The sequence below is a fragment of the Artemia franciscana genome, chromosome 9 (genome assembly GCF_032884065.1).
Source record: "Artemia franciscana chromosome 9, ASM3288406v1, whole genome shotgun sequence".
In the NCBI taxonomy this organism is placed as follows: domain Eukaryota; kingdom Metazoa; phylum Arthropoda; class Branchiopoda; order Anostraca; family Artemiidae; genus Artemia; species Artemia franciscana.
Window position 1 is genome coordinate 11,016,197 of NC_088871.1, and position 16,442 is coordinate 11,032,638.

A 16,442-nucleotide genomic window follows, 5' to 3' on the forward strand; every position below is an offset into this window, starting at 1 on the left:
AAATGAATTCTGAACCATTGAAATGGCATACCATCTCAAAAACCGTCTCTAAAATCAAGCTGAAAAACTAGATGTTGCTGTTGCTTAATCTTGACAAAAAGCAACTAATAACCATGAATTTGGGCACCCAGAAAAAACAATGAATTAAACTTGACTTAGTACACACAGAATAGTTGGCAATACACAAAATTATGCTTAACTTGACTGGGGACTATTGGATCCACTAGATGTCATTCAATCAGGAACTATACAGTAACTATTCTATCTTGCTTCTCTTACTGAATGTCAAATTAGAACAGGATCACGTTGACAAACCCAAGCACTTGTTGATAATGGCAAGGAATATGGAATAATGTAATTTGGGTATCTTTCAATATTTTTTTCTTGAGTTTTTTTGCCTTTTCCAGACCTATGGGGTAGCCAAACCTCTATAGATCTCCTGTATTTGTTACCGAACTTTGTTTTATATGTCAATTTTATAATCAGCAGATAGAAAAACCACAGAAAACACATTTCCACATGGTTTCTGCCCATGCCCTGTATATTTCCCTTTTCCCCTCCCTCCCTCCCCGATTTCCCTGTTTTATTATAATCGATTTTTTAATATCATTTCAATTCTCAATTTTGTAATCACCAGATAGGAATACCCCAGAGAAGATCTTTTAAACTGCTTTCTACCCCTACCCTGTATTCTTCTCTTTTCTCCCCTCTTTCCCCTGTTTTTTGTAGTACTCTTTTTCTATATTGAATTTTAGATGTCAATTTTGTGATCAGCTTATGTGAAAACCCCAGAAAACTCACTTTAAACTATTTTGTGGGCATGTTTGGCATTTTTCCCATTTTCCCCTGCATTTCCCCCTGATTTTCGGGTACTTGCCACAGTCGGATTTATGGGGAATTTTAGTATGTTGTACATAATTTTTTTCTGATCATGTTGGTACCATTTTCATTTATATTGTGATTTCTTCTGGGTTTGACCCTTTTTTGAGCTATAAGTCCTGGACTAATAAGATTGATATAGCTTAAGGAACAGGTCTGGATGGAATCCATCTGAGCTTTCTGAAAGAAATGGCAAACACAACAGTCATGCTATTAGCTAACATCTTTCAGACATCTTTAAATATGACTAGAGTTCCCAAACATTCAAGAACTGCTAATATGCACCTGTATTCAAAAAAGGGAAGTATGTAGATGACAAAAACAACAGTTCTATCAGTTTCACCTGCCCTCCCTAAAATTATTGAAGGCATGGTTAATTATACCACCATACAATATCTGATGGCCAACAACCTCTTGCACAACTGCCAACACAGTCTTGTGACATACAGGCCAGCAACCCCCCCCCCTCCTATAAAACTCAGAACCAAATCCCTCATTTATTCCCTTTAGAAAGTTTCAAAATAAGAATCTTTTAAACATCTAAAGGTTTTAAGTTAAAATTCATCATTCCATAGGATTTGTGGTTTTTGGCACAAGTTTTACAGCAAGCAAAAAATTATACTTTTTGAACTATCAAATTAGATTCAGAAAATGTAACTTCTGAATAAGCCAATTAGAACCCAAACTTTTACAACTGGTTTGGTCAATGAACTAGAGGTGAAAATCCTCATTATAAAAATAACTCTTTAGAGAGGAGGCTAGGCCAGATGTTGGGTTTTGAAAAGAACAGTTGTATTGTGACATTTTTTTAGGTCAATCTACCCAGTTCTCAATTTAGAAATATGGATTTATTCTGGATATAAGGTAGCCCTGGAAGCCAGGAGAGTACAGTTCAGTTCTGGCATTGATGTATGCCACTCAGCTAGCAATTATTGAAGTTGTATGTGAGTACAAAAATAAAATTATTGTCAAATAATTGTCTTTTGTCTATGAGCCAAGGTATCAGGTACAGTTCCTCTTGTCTATTCAAGCATTCCCAAGGGAATCTATACAACTCAGGTGACCTGGACATCACTGAGATGATTCTGTCTCCAAGATCATAGGGGATTATTTACAGAGCCTTCTTATTCTATTAGCTACTTAGCTCCCATGTTTAGATTCGAATATCCCATATCTCATATCAATATTAAGCTACCTAGACCAAGGAAAGTCCCAGTTACCTCATAGTAATAAACCCCCAACAATCTTCCTTTGAATAAACAATCCTTAACTTGATTTAATCCACCAACCCCCCCCCCATAACAGTCTTAGGAAACACAGGTCAATAGACACAAATCTGAACAATGCCTATAATGACATTACTCAGCTTATAGATAAAGGGAACTTAGTCAATCTTTTTCTGCTTGACCAAACTAAGGCATTTGAGAAGGTTTACCTTGTAATAAGCTGAGTAAGGTAAAAGATCTCTTTTTGGGAAATACCTCTTTTCTTTTTGGCATTCCTTATTTTACTATGGCAAGACACATTGCAATTGTAGATCCAATCACCTCTCACTAGGCCAAACCCAGTGCAAGTAATTTGTAATCATAAATTCAAAATATTTTCTCTGTTTTGATAAGCTATTGAAAAGAAAGAATTATATTTAATATTTGTGGTTTATAGAATAAATACCAATCAATAGAAGTTTTATTTTTAGAATCAGAAGACAATAAGCTTTCTGTTAATATGTGAATAAAACTGAAACACTGTAAGGATATATACTACTTCAAAATAGGATAATTGGTATTTCCAAAAAGAGGTCCTTCTAGATAAGTCAATAAAATAATAATTTCAAGTATTTGATCTTTGATAACTTTAATAATAACCATGTAGATACACAGCTTAGATCTTTAACCATTCATTGACATATACAACTCTTCTTAATTCCTATTTGGTAACAAGATGTGAGGGTTTGACTTTTAATAAATTTTGATCAATCAGATACTGTCTTTTTTTACCCTGATGCAATACACTTTAAACTTAGGCTAGGCCTATTGACTCATGTTTTCTGCAATGTAAATAGTTATTTTCTATCAGAGAAGAGAGGAGGAGTAAAGTTAAACAATACACTTTTAGGAATGAGACAAATAAGCATTTATGATTCTTTTAAAGTTCTTTTTTGAGGGGTCAAAATGCAATATCCAAAGGGGGCAATTAGTATATTTGACATAAAAAGAAGCATCAGTGGTGCATTCACTTTCTGCCTAGCAAAGTGCTGTAAAAAAAGAACAGCCTATATTAGCTTTTCTTAAAAGAAGAAGGTCATTTCAACCTGCTTCATAGAGATACATGTTAAAATTCTGGTTTAGCTACTTTTTGCTATCTTAGAAAGGGGTTAGATTAAGAAAATGAAACATTCAGGCATGGGTCTGACTCACTAAAGTATATCCCAGAAAGGTATTTAGAAGTATATACCTCCACTTCTTCTCACTCTAAAGGGCAATTACCTTTGATGACCTTTACAAATCTTTGTGTCATGAAGTAGGCTAAAACCTTGCAAAATAGATCTCCTGATATCTACTGGAAAAAAATTTTGAAGTACCTCTACTCATTCTCCCTCTAGAGGGCAGTGCTCTTTAAAATCTTTGTGTTATGAAAGTGGAACCTTGTAAAGTCCTGTGGTGGCACAGTGGATTTGACCTTAGCTTGGTAATACAGGACCCAGAGATCAAATCATGCTGCAGGAATGCACTACAGGGCCAATGCAGGGACCACAGTAGTCAAGAAGCATTGTTAATTCTTAAATAAATAAAATAATAAAGGAACCTTGTAAAACAGATGTTCAGCTTAAATAAAGTAGCCTACAACAAAATTGTTCCCAGCTTAATAACTTTACTAAATCCCAAATTATGAGGCCTCAAAGATCTGTAGATACATTTCCTGAATTTAGAAAAAAAACCATTGACATCATTTAAGATTCTATTCAAATAACAGGAAATGCATTTTCAGAACTAAAGTCAGAGGATAAGAAGCTAATAACTGAAAATTGAGGTAAAATGTTGTTTTATTGAATCATGCTGCAGGAATGCACTGCAGGGCTAACACAGGGACCATAGTAGTCAAGAAGCATTGTTAATTCTTAAATAAATAAAATAATAAAGAAACCTTGTAAAACAGATGTTCAGCTTAAATAAAGTAGCCTACAACAAAATTGTTCCCAGCTTAATAACTTTACTAAATCCCAATTTATGAGGCTTCAAAGACCTGTAGATACATTTCCTGAATTTAGAAAAAAAAACCATTGATATCATTTAAGATCCTATTCAAATAACAGGAAATGCATTTTCAGAACTAAAGTCAGAGGATAAGAAACTAATAACTGAAAACTGAGGTAAAATGTTGTTTTGTCAAAATTTCATATTTAATATGTATTTGTGTCAGAAATAAACTTTACCCCCACCTCTATGTATATATACAAATGCAGAGTAGGCCTATATATTTGTACACTAGGGATGCGGTGAGGGTTAAGTTCAGACTTGCATCTATTATCAGAATTGTATCCTGAATTTAAATTTAATATTCATTTGCATTAGATATAAACTTTATCCTTACCTCCCTAATGTGTAAATATATACCTTGAATTAGAATAGCCCCTTTCCAAGATAAGAAAAAGTAGCTAGACTAGAATTTTACCAGTATATACTCTCTCCCTTGCCCCTCATTGTTTTCATGCACATCAGTTGAAATATCCATACATAGTTTTCAGACAGGGTCAGCATCCTAGGCCCACATCTGGGCATCAGCACATGTGGTTGATGATTGGCAGCTCTTTTTGGATCCCTCTGACAGCATGTGGAGAAAAAATTTCATGATAAAATGTTAACATTCCACTTACTTTTCTTATAACGCTTAGATTTAGGCATAGCGATTCTTTGGAGTACCTTCCTTGTTTCTTTTACTGCAACACGTGAAAAAGTAAGTTCTGTTTCTTCAACGAACAACAAACGGATCTGCTGGCGATTAAAATGCCATCTTGACAAGCATTACGATCCAGTTGCAAAAAAAACATCAAAAGAAATGTTATTGGAAATAATCGGTTAGCCAAATCGTTGTATATAACACAATAAAGTTACGTCGATTTAAAATACATATGAACTGTAGAAGCCAAACAGCACCATTAAGGCTATATTCACGTCAACACGTATTTTCTTGTAGGCAAAATATACCTTGTAGTTTTATGTTCTCCCTCCTATAAGAAACTTATTGGTAACATCTTCAACAACGGATGTGTTTATAAAAGCTAACACAAACTTCATTACAAAAGTCTCTAAGTAGTCGAAAACCTGCGATAAAATTATTATTAAATTGAAAAACTGGATTCTGAGCAGGTAATCAAAAATAAATGTCGATCGAAAAATAAACTTGCTAGTAGGCAATCCCCGAAAAGTAGGTATGGGAGGAAGAGGTTGTTATGGTTGTTACGGTATGGGACACACCAAAAATCGAATTTTTTCCAAAATCTGTGGAGGGGGCGTAATTATCTTTTAAAGAGATCGTTACTTTAAACAGGACAATAGATTTCATCAACAAGGGATAATTTCTCAAATACAAGAATTCAACTAAGAGTGTCTTATTTGTTCTTCCTGGTTGGTTAATCAGATAATAAAACTTCACAGGGGCAATTTATTTTTATATAAGCACCAGGGGTGTAATTTTGTCAAAATCCTGGAGGGAAATTGAGTCTAGAGTCAGCCTAGATATGCTATTAAGAGAGCAAAAGGCTATTATTACATCGAGAGATTTGAGAGAATCAACAAGGGTTTTTCTTTTAGTAGAGTTCTGCTTTTGGTCCAGCCGCTGACAATCTCAAGAGCTTATACAATTATGGGGAGGTCTACAACGAACTGTATTAAAGAGACCTACTTTTTTATCCAGCAAGTTTGATACATACCAGTTTACTGAATTTTCAATACTCAGATTAATACCTAGTTACGCTTTGTAGGAGCCCCCCCCCCCCAAAAAAAAAATATTACCCCAGTAAAATTCTAGTTAATTGACTTCTTGCTATCTCGGAAAGGGTTTAGGTTAGGAAAATGAAACTTTCATGGATGGGTCTACAGGCTAAAGTATGTCCCAGGAAGGTATTTTAAAGTACCCACCTCCACTCCTTCTAGGGCCCTGAAATTTGCCTACATGACAGGTCTATCTATACCTATTGAAATTTTGACAAAACAACATTTTACCTTCATTTTCAGTTACTAGTTGCTTTTTCTCTTCCTTTAGTTCTGAAAAACGCAATTCCTGTTATTTGAGTAAAATTTTGAGCCATTTCAATGTTTTCTTTCAAAATTTAGGAAATGTATTTGTATATCTTTAAAACCTTATAAAATGGAATTGAGCAAAGTTATGAAGCTGAAAACAATTTTGTTGTACTTCAATTAAGCAGAAGATCTATTTTGCATGGTTTCACTTTTATAACACACATATTTTTAAAGGTCATCAAAGGTCAGGGCCCTGTAGAGGTAGAAGGAGTGGAGGTAGTTGCTTCAAAATACCGTCCCGGGACATACTTTGGTCTGTAGATCCATCCCTGAAAGTTTTATTTTCCTAACCTAAACCCTTTCTGAGATAGCAAGAAGTCAATTAACTAGAATTTTACCTATTACCCCGATTGAATTTCAGATGCACTGGATAGAAGACATTGATGACATTGAAAGATTTAGAGCATGGTTAAAAGATAGACTCTGCAGGACAATCTTTGCTACCTTTTAAATTTTTTACAGTCTCTTAGCGCTCTGAAACCGTCATAGCACATCCGCCGGTGCCTATGCCTATGCCTAAACAATTGAGTATGTTTATTCCGAGAAATCGAAGAAAGCCCAAAAAAACTTTACCCAGTGTTTCCCCTATCCGTTCCAAGCTTCCAATACTCTCTGATGAATATGCCTAATTTAGGTTTAAAAATCAGCAATATTCTCACGTAATTCTACCAAAGGATAATACTTAAGTTTGAGCTCTCTGACAAGTTCTTAGTTTCATCAACAGCTACTCTCTAGCCCATTTACTACGTCCGTCGTTTTATCAACAGCTACACTCTGGATCTTGGCAGAATAAAACCTGTGCAAGAATTGTTTCAAAATCTCTTGAGCATAATATTCCAATAATTTATTCTCAGCTGTTTGTACCTTAAAAGTTGTCTTCGTTTTTAAATAAATTGCGATGGAGAAGCAGCGGGTTTAGCTGTGCTGGCCTCTGTACGTTGTTTGTCCCGCGGGTCATTTTCTTTCAATAATTCTACATCGTTCATTTTTACAGGAAGAGCAACGCTCTACCAACCGAAGAAAATAATTGCTCCATTTGGCTTCAATCTCTTTCTGTTCTCATGCACTTGTTGATTACTTCGTTCGTTTACAAGGCTCAAAATGTTCGTATCAGGGTTACTATATTTTAGAAGGAAATTTTTTTGGTATCAACAGAATCATGGTGATTGTGGTTATTTCACGAGACACAAAGTCTCTGCCTTTTCCACTTAGCCTATAAAAACTTACTGGGGGCTTCTTTACAAACTTCGACAAATAATAAAGAGAATACTGCGGTGATTACGAAGTTTTTGATAAATCTTCAGCAGATTATTCACCTTAGATAATTTCTTAAACCACATTGGCCTACCATAACACAAAGAAATAAAACGATCATTAATGGGGTTTTTAAAGACCAAATGAAAATACTGACGAAAACACAGAAAGCGTTAGTATCCGTCGATGGCAGTTTCATATTTTTAATTGGTTTTGCTGTACTTCCTGCGTTTGTTTTTTGGTTTTTGCTTTTTCCTTGATCACATTATTTTGTTCGCGTTGAAGAAACGAGGTGTTTATTCTCTCGAAACATTCGCTTTTTGTGTTTTCTTCAGTATTTTCATTTGTCTTTTAAAAACCAGATTTTTGATTGTTTTCTTTCTTTATTCTTCACCTTTTTAAATCTTACGTTAGGTCGAGACAAAGGTCCTTTCGAGGTAGATATATTTGATAAGGACGGGCATACCTTGTCAGTTCTAGGAAATATGAGAAAGTGTGATTTAGCGATATTTAAAGCAAGTCGGTTAGTATCAAACCAGTGGTAAGACCGCTCCATAAGCATCTGAAGTTTAACCTCCAAAGCTTGTTCCGTGTCTTCATAAATAATCATCAGATGATAGGAGCGCTGTGGTGACTACCTATATTGTTCATCAATCATCATAAGACAATAATTTTATTAAGAAACAAAGGAGATCATGCCACAGCAAAGTGGTATTTTTGCCACTTCAGGCCATAAAACATACTGTTTTTGTACAAAGAGGGTCAAAATACCAGGGAATATGAATTCTGAGATAAACAATCGATTCATCATTGTCTAAAATCCTTAACTAAAGGTTTTGAGCCCCCCTATCATTTTAGGAAAAGAGGGTACTTACTTTATTGCATGGTTAGCATGAATTTCATTATTTGTTTTTAATATTTTTTTTCCACCAGGATAGCAGGTTACCGCAAGATTGTGGAGAGACGTTTAATGGCTTTTTAAAGCTGCTGCCGCTTATTAATTCGCTTAGAAAATTTGTTGCATTTGTGGTTTGCAACTAGTTCTAAGAACATCTCACTTGTTTTTATGAAACTGGATGTTTTAATAGCAGTTTATATAGTAGGTTTTTATGAGTGATAATGAATTATATCCGTAGTTATAGTCAGCTTGTTCAAAGATGACAAGAAAAACGGATGTGTGATTTTTTTGTTCATCGATAACATAGCGATAAAAAACAGAATAGGCAACAAATTCTAAAAAAGTTTGTGGTCAGCTTTCGCTGTCAACAAGGTTCTACAGTGTTTGCTTAAAATATAATTTTAGCAATGGAAGAATAGAAATTATGACACCAGCTAGCGAGGTCTGGTCTTTTTTCGTTTTTCTGCCTGTAGAATCGTCAATCTAATTATTTATTTGTGAAAACTCACAAATTATTTGGGATAGAATAGCATTTGAGAGTTTTCAAAGAATTTTCAAGAACTTCACAAGCGTACCTTCAAATAATATACAGATAGACACTTTGGTTCAGAGCTTTTATTCTCAAAATAAATAAATACAAATAAATAGCAATATTATACTAGTACACTGGTAACAGGCATGAGCTGTTAATGAAAAAATAAAGCAACTCTTGATTTTCCTACAATTAATTAAAACAAGTCAATTTAAAGCCACTAATAAAGTTTAAAGCCACTTTCTATAAACATTAGGATTTAGACATATTGGTGAAACCATTTTTCAGTCTGTGAAAACAGTTTCTGAGCCTTGAGAAACGACCCAACTCACAGGTTGTTTCTAGAAGAAAAAATGAACAAAGACTAAATCAATAAAGAAAAAAAAAAGACTCTTTACATATATTTAGATCCGTGGTTCCCAATGTGGGGCGCAAGCTCTATCGGTTAAGCATAGTAGCATTTTCGTGAGTCATGGGCAGGACATGCACCCTTTGGGTGACTATACTTTACATCTTTAATTTTGAAGAAAAACAAATTCCATGTGAGTGATGTTACATTCATACGCATTTAAAGAGCAAAAAAGATACATGATAGTTTTGCAATGACGTGATACATTGTATGAAGAAAAAAATATATATCAAGATGATGGTCTTTTGAGTTTCCTCCAGGTTAACACACGTAAATTTTTTAATGACAAAAATCAAAATATTACGAGGGGGGTATCGAGATTTTAGAAATGCCAAGGTGAGGCATCGCCGAAAATCGGCTGGGAAACACTTTTTTAGACTGTTTCTTTTTTGAAGAAATAGTTTCGCCAAATTGACAAAGCAAATTCCAATTTGAACTACACGTACCTAGGAGTTTACTTTAGTGGTGTCAAATGTATTTCGACTTTAAGATGCAATCCACACTGCCGGTTTTTTTTAAACCAAAACTCATGTGTATCATTTAAAATCTGTTTTTTGGAGGGAGGGATGGGGGGCGGTGAAAATACTAACACTGGTGTCAGCCCATGAAAATGTAGTGAGAGCGCCAACACGTCTTTTCGAAATCTAGGGGGGGATTTTTTTTATTTACTTTAATGAAAATACGAAGGAAAAGCCATTTATCAATAAAAATACGCTAAATATGTATTTTTTGAAATAATAGAAATTCTCAAAAAAAAACTGTCGCTGGGTTTCTAACTTGAGTCTACTACATACTAGGTATACTAGACGTCTACGGTCCAAGCTTCTTGGCTCTAAGATACACACTGAAGGTTATTTCTTCGCCAGGACACCTGTGTTTTATATTCAATCTTCTTTGGAGTTCAAATTTAAATGTATTGTTATAATGGAAATATGGAAAAAAAATCTGCTGCCAGTGGAGCTTGTGCCCTATGTATCCTTGATTCAAGGCAGATGCTCTTCCGCTGAGCTACGATCTGGATACAATAAATGTCCTAAGATAACTTGTTACATAGCGTGCTTCAAAGCCTAACCAACAGACTCCCAATAATTGTTTTTCAACTCTCTAAGGCTACTATACAATTAACATTATCCTGTTTTTGCATTGAATTATGTTTCATGGAGAATAGTTTTATGGACAATGAATGGAGAATGGAGAATAGTTTTACCATAACATCTTTTTCAGCACTAAAAAAAATGTTAAAAAGAATTAATCGTCCTTCAATGCTTCTACAATATCATTTGACAAATGATGAATAAATTCCATAAATAAAGGGAAGAATCCATCCGATTTCCTGGAAGAACCATCCACCTGTGTTATACCTTGGGTGCTATAATATCTGTATGGAAATGTCACAAATGCTGCAATCTGAGCAAACCCACGGGCAACTAAACGCAATGGAGCAGTTGCTACGCGACGTATTGTTGTGCCAACATTGGAAATCGCTGCTGTTACTCGACGTCTCTCTGGAAATACAGAAGATAAATGAAGGAGAAGCTTTGTATCGCCAATTAGAACTACAAACAACTCTCTTCTACCTCTCACTCTCTCTTATTCTAGTCCATTCTTTTACCGTTTTTTTACTGTTTAAAAAAAAGTTATTTCTTAGAAATAGTTTCTTTTAATTATTTTAAGAATATTTTTATAATTTATCTAATAATTTTACTAATGGCGTAACTAATAAATGATTTTGACTAATAAATAAATAATTTAACTAATAATTGTAGTGCATACTTTTACTGTTTTTTTAATTAAAATAAAATATATAAATAAATAAATAATTTTATTGACCATTATAAATAGACATGAAATGTCACACAATGGAGTATAAAAAGATAATAAAAAGGAAAAAGCCTATACGAATGTCACACAAAGTTAACAGAAAACAATTAAAACAGAAAATAAATAAACAATACATTCAAAGGCGCTGGCTAATAGCTTGAAAAAAACTATGCTTATTATCGAATGATGAAGCAAACCGGTGCTGTCGTCTCATTACAATCAATATTTCTTGAAAATAGTTTCTTTTAATTATTTTAAGAATCTTTTTTCTTTATTTAATAGTATTTTTGTAATTTAACTAATAATTTTCTAAAGGAGATTATGTCATTACTGTTTTTTTTAATTTGATGCTCTCCGAACAAAGGAATTACTTCTAAAAGATCTTGCGACTCAAAAATGTTCTTTCTTTTTACTGGCTGAAATTTTCATACAGAAAACCAATTTTTTTTAGTAGTAGTAGTATTAATTTATTAACCAAAGGAAATAACACAGACAAAATCAATCGGTAGCACACCAAAAGCGTTGCTTGCGAGGGTGTGTTACTAACAAAAAAGAACAAAAAATAGAAGAGAAAAAAACAACAAAAAAACAATGAGTTAATCTAAAATGAGCAGAAAGGTGAAACCGTGTACCGAGAAAAATTCATACACAATCAAACAACATAATATCATGATCCCGAAGCAAAAAAAGAAAACAATAAAAAAAGAAAAAAAAAACAAAAAACAATAAACAATTATTTCCAATATTAAATCAATCAATCTCAATCTATTTCAAAGGTATACCTACCAAGAAACCCCATACGCAGCACGGCTTTAAATTGATTAATGGGCAATTCTTTGATACTTGGAACAAGCTTATTCCATAGCTTAATTAGTGAATTAAGCTATGGTAATTAGTGAATTAATTTTTTTATTCTGTTGCTCATAAACGATATCTTAAAAACAACCTGGAACATAAAACGCGAAGTTATTTGTCTCTCAAATAAACAAGGAATTATGCGGTTAGCTCACCAATATGCGTCATTGACGGAAACCAATGAAATTTTAATATGATTTTTACCATAGAACTATAGAAACGTAATTTCTATTTTTCTGTTAATTATGGCCTTATATGGTGTCATTTAATAAGCATTATTGGCAACAGTTTAGGAAATCAGGTAACAAAATCAATTATTCTAATATCACATCCCTGTCGAAAGACGCGAATGTTACATCATTTTTAATACGAAGATGTGGTTTTCTTTTGTAAGAACTGAATATTATTACAGTTGTTAACTACAAAAGGCACAAGATATTGTAACTCCCTTCCAAATGAGCCCTTGAAAAGCTCTTGATTAGTTTCCAGTTCTCTGCTAGTAATGAAGAAAAAAAAAAGAAAGAAAGAAAAAAAGAATAACAAAATCAAACAACTGATGTCTATCAGTACTATCCATGAAAAAATAATCCTCATTGTTAAAGTTGGGAGGCTGTAATTTTCCTGTGTGAAGTTTTCAATAATGGCAACTCCAATGGTGCGGTTTGCATTTCGAGCCAACACTATTTTTGAGGATTTTTCAGGCTATCCTTCAAAATTCCCATAAATTCGTTTTCGCAATATACTTTTACCATTACCATCGATCGAAACCATAGTTGCCATTCCTAGATCAGCTTCAAATAGCATTTTCTTTTCTCACTTTATGTGTTTTTGAAAAAAATAAAATTTTTGGTTACTATAGACTGTGGTTTCTTCTTCAATTGGTTTGATATGTTGCTGCAACCATGATGAGAAGAACTTGATTACTTCTAATCAATTCTAACGATAACCATAGTAGCAATAACAACTAATGATTACACCATCAAGTTACACCATTACACCGTTTACACCGCTTGACACCATCAAGCAGTGGAGGCATGAAAGTATGGATAACTTTGCTCGTAAGTGGGTCTTGTTTCTGTGAAAAATATGGGAAACACGGGACAAACACCAAAAAAGGAGAATTACATGAAAATACAGAACAGTTGGAAAAAAAAGTGTTGGGATTTGGAAGGAGACAGCCAAAAAGACCCTCAACCCAATTTGAGCACATGCATGAGTGAATATTTTTCTCGTCTGAGATTTGCCATTCTGGGAATCTTCCTTTTTTTGTGGGGTTCCTAAAGCATCGACAATAGGACAGTAAGATTCTAGAAACAAGGAAATATGGCAATTTTATAAGCCAAATAAAAACATGACAAATACAATAGTCATCACGAAAAAGGTAAAACTATCAATCTTATAATGATTGCAGCATTGACTAATCAGAATATTCCGTTTCAAAATTTATATCTCCGTTCTCCTTTTACTTTTTATATTTTCTTAATTCAATTGCTTCTAACTGAAGAGTATAGACCCAATAGATGAATATACATTTAGCTGTTTATTTGAGACTAACAAAAGATACTTAAACTTTAATTGTTCGAATGTTTTTTTTTAATTGTCTTTTTTTTAGCGAACCCCTATACTAAATCTTTAGGATTTTTCCATATTCCACCATGTCCGAGGACAATTAAAAAAAAAAAAAAAAAAAAAAAAAAAAAAAAAAAAAAAAAAAAAAAAAAAAAAAAAAAAAATATGTACATTCACTATTCTTTGCAATGATTTGTGCATTTCAGACGCTCACACTAAAAAAAAAAAGCCTGATGAAAAAAAAAGAAGAAAAACAGAAACTAACAGTGACAATTTGAATTTGTGACAGAGGGCACGAAAATTGTGCTTTTCCAAGAACAAGGATTTGAAATTTATAGTACCATGAACAGTGAAATGAAATATAATTATTTAAAATTGTTAATTGTAATCTTGTGCAACTGCATACGTCTTAACAAAAATTAATAAAAATTGGGTTTTCAGTTTTAAGCGAAACAGACATTCGTACAGCCATGCAGTTTATGGTAGTAGCAGGCACGATATTTTAAGAAAAGAAACATGGGTGGAGAATCAGAAGAGAACAAAATATACGCTACCAAATAGTTGAAGAAAGTGTCGCTTTCTTTTGGATGTATTGTTGTATTTGGGGATCAACGAATTTTTAATTATTGAGTTTTTACGGGCAAAGTGTATTGATAAATTTAACTAATTAGTTTTGTTAATTTATTCACATTGTTCAATGTGGTACTAACAATAAAATTACAACCCCGCCCTAAAATCCTCATACTTTTGAAACAGAAAAAAAATATTAGAAAATTATGTTTTTGAGGTATGGGTGGATCTAAGAAGGGCCAGAGGGCAAACAATGTATTTATTTTAATGTACTTGGTACTTAAAGTAGTTTAAGAACTCGCCATAACTAGTCAGCACTGATAGATCTCATGAATCATAGACTCATGAGTCATAGTTATAATGAGTCAAAATTTAGAAAAAGGCTAGAGTTAATTTTTAAAACAGCAATTTAATTGTCTTTAAGTAAAACATTTTTCAAACTTAGGAGGGCATTTCCTCGCAAACTACGCATACCAAGGATTTTTTCTGGGGGTCATAAATGATCACTTGGAATTTTTACATGTTTCACGAGGCACAGAATTTCAATTTATTTTTAATATCTATTATGATAACTTTTTTCATGGAAGGGGTCTAAAAAACCGAAAAATTGCAAGAGTAAACTTTTCAGTTCTTTTAGTCTTTGGGGGATTTAGAGAGTAAAACCTACCCCTGGCAAAATCTTGTCAGAACAGTCACAAAATAACTAATTATCTGGAAATTATAGAATTTTTTTCAGTAAAATCGTAATACTTTGTGAAATTGGGATATGAGAGCTATCCCTCAAAACAAAGAAAGGAAAAGATCAAATTTGAAAAGAAAAGACTCCTTACTTGTACAGGTTCCATCTGTGAAAACATATCCAGAGGAGCACTTGCAAGAATATCCATCTCCATCAACGGAGCACTGACTTCCTGAATCCCCTCCAGACTGACAAGGGTTCAGGGAGCAAATATCTGACCCTGGAAAATGAATATGGTAGTTATAGTTTAGGGTAGAGCACATAATGTTAAGAATAAACAACAAAGGTTGTGTGCATCGGCGAAAGATCTTGGTATTAAAGTCTTGCATTTACGAGATTTAGATTTCACTCATAGAATTTTTTTTTTCTATTGGTCAAGGTACTATATATTTCAATATGGTAATTATAGTTTACATAATGTTAAGATAAAGAACAAAGGTTGTGTGCATCGGCGAAAGATCTTGGTATTAAAGTCTTGCATTTACGAGATTTAGATTTCACTCATAGAATTTTTTTTTCTATTGGTCAAGGTACTATATATTTCTTTATTATATTTCTTTTATATATTTCTATAGTCAAGGTACTATATATTTCAATATGGTAATTATAGTTTACATAATGTTAAGATTAAACAACAAAGGTTGTGTGCATCGGCGAAAGATCTTGGTATTAAAGTCTTGCATTTACGAGATTTAGATTTCACTCATAGATTTTTTTTTTCTATTGGTCAAGGTACTACATATTCCTTTATTATATTTCTTTTATATATTTCTATAGTCAAGGTACTATATATTTCAATATGGTAATTATAGTTTACATAATGTTAAGATTAAACAACAAAGGTTGTGTGCATCGGCGAAAGATCTTGGTATTAAAGTCTTGCATTTACGAGATTTAGATTTCACTCATAGAATTTTTTCTTCTATTGGTCAAGATACTATATATTTCTTTATTATATTTCTTTTATATATTTCTATAGTCAAGGTACTATATATTTCAATATGGTAATTATAGTTTACATAATGTTAAGATTAAATAACAAAGGTTGTGTGCATCGGCGAAAGATCTTGGTAATAGAGTCTTGCATTTCCGAGATTTAGACTTCACTCATAGAATTTTTTTTCTATTGGTCAAGGTACTATATATTTCTTTATTATATTTCTTTTATATATTTCTATAGTCAAGGTACTATATATTTCAATATGGTAATTATAGTTTAAGTTAGAGTACATAATTCTGCCTGGCGTTGATTGTTATGTGGATGTTGCGCAGTGTTTCCATTTTGCAAGATATTTCCTAATATTTAGGGTTTGGGACATTGGCAGGATTTTTTTTTTCAAATTTTTGAGATTCCACAAATTTATTGGATTTTTGGACGTATATAGTATTTTTCCTAATTTATAAATGACTTCAGTAGGAATTCAGGATTTAGGAACTAATGAGCAGAGTATAAATCGATATGCTAGTTATACTTTTTTTTGTGGCCAATCGGAACTTCTTTGTCGTGAAATTTTGTGACCATTATAATTACCAAACAAATTTAAGGTACAGAATCAGACTATTTGCATTTTGCCTACTGCGAACCGTTGAAAATGTGAAGAACAATGAAGCTAAAA

General features: G+C 33.0%; 2 protein-coding genes across 2 annotated transcripts in view; both read right to left on the bottom strand.

The window, feature by feature from the left end:
- LOC136030991 (mRNA turnover protein 4 homolog) overlaps window positions 1-4,876 on the bottom strand; it is a 49,798-nt gene extending 44,922 nt beyond the window's left edge. Inside the window, exon 1 of the mRNA XM_065710152.1 lies at window positions 4,754-4,876. Within this exon, the coding sequence (XP_065566224.1) occupies window positions 4,754-4,781 (28 nt within the window). The 5' untranslated portion in view covers window positions 4,782-4,876. The remainder of the gene's footprint in view (window positions 1-4,753) is intronic.
- A 4,055-nt stretch (window positions 4,877-8,931) lies between these two features.
- The window catches only part of LOC136030993 (uncharacterized), a 56,934-nt gene continuing 49,423 nt past the window's right edge, over window positions 8,932-16,442 (bottom strand). The window contains exons 5-6 of the mRNA XM_065710153.1: window positions 14,918-15,046; window positions 8,932-10,777 (exon numbers count right to left, since the gene is read on the bottom strand). Of these exons, the coding sequence (XP_065566225.1) occupies window positions 10,521-10,777; window positions 14,918-15,046 (386 nt within the window). The 3' untranslated portion in view covers window positions 8,932-10,520. The remainder of the gene's footprint in view (window positions 10,778-14,917; window positions 15,047-16,442) is intronic.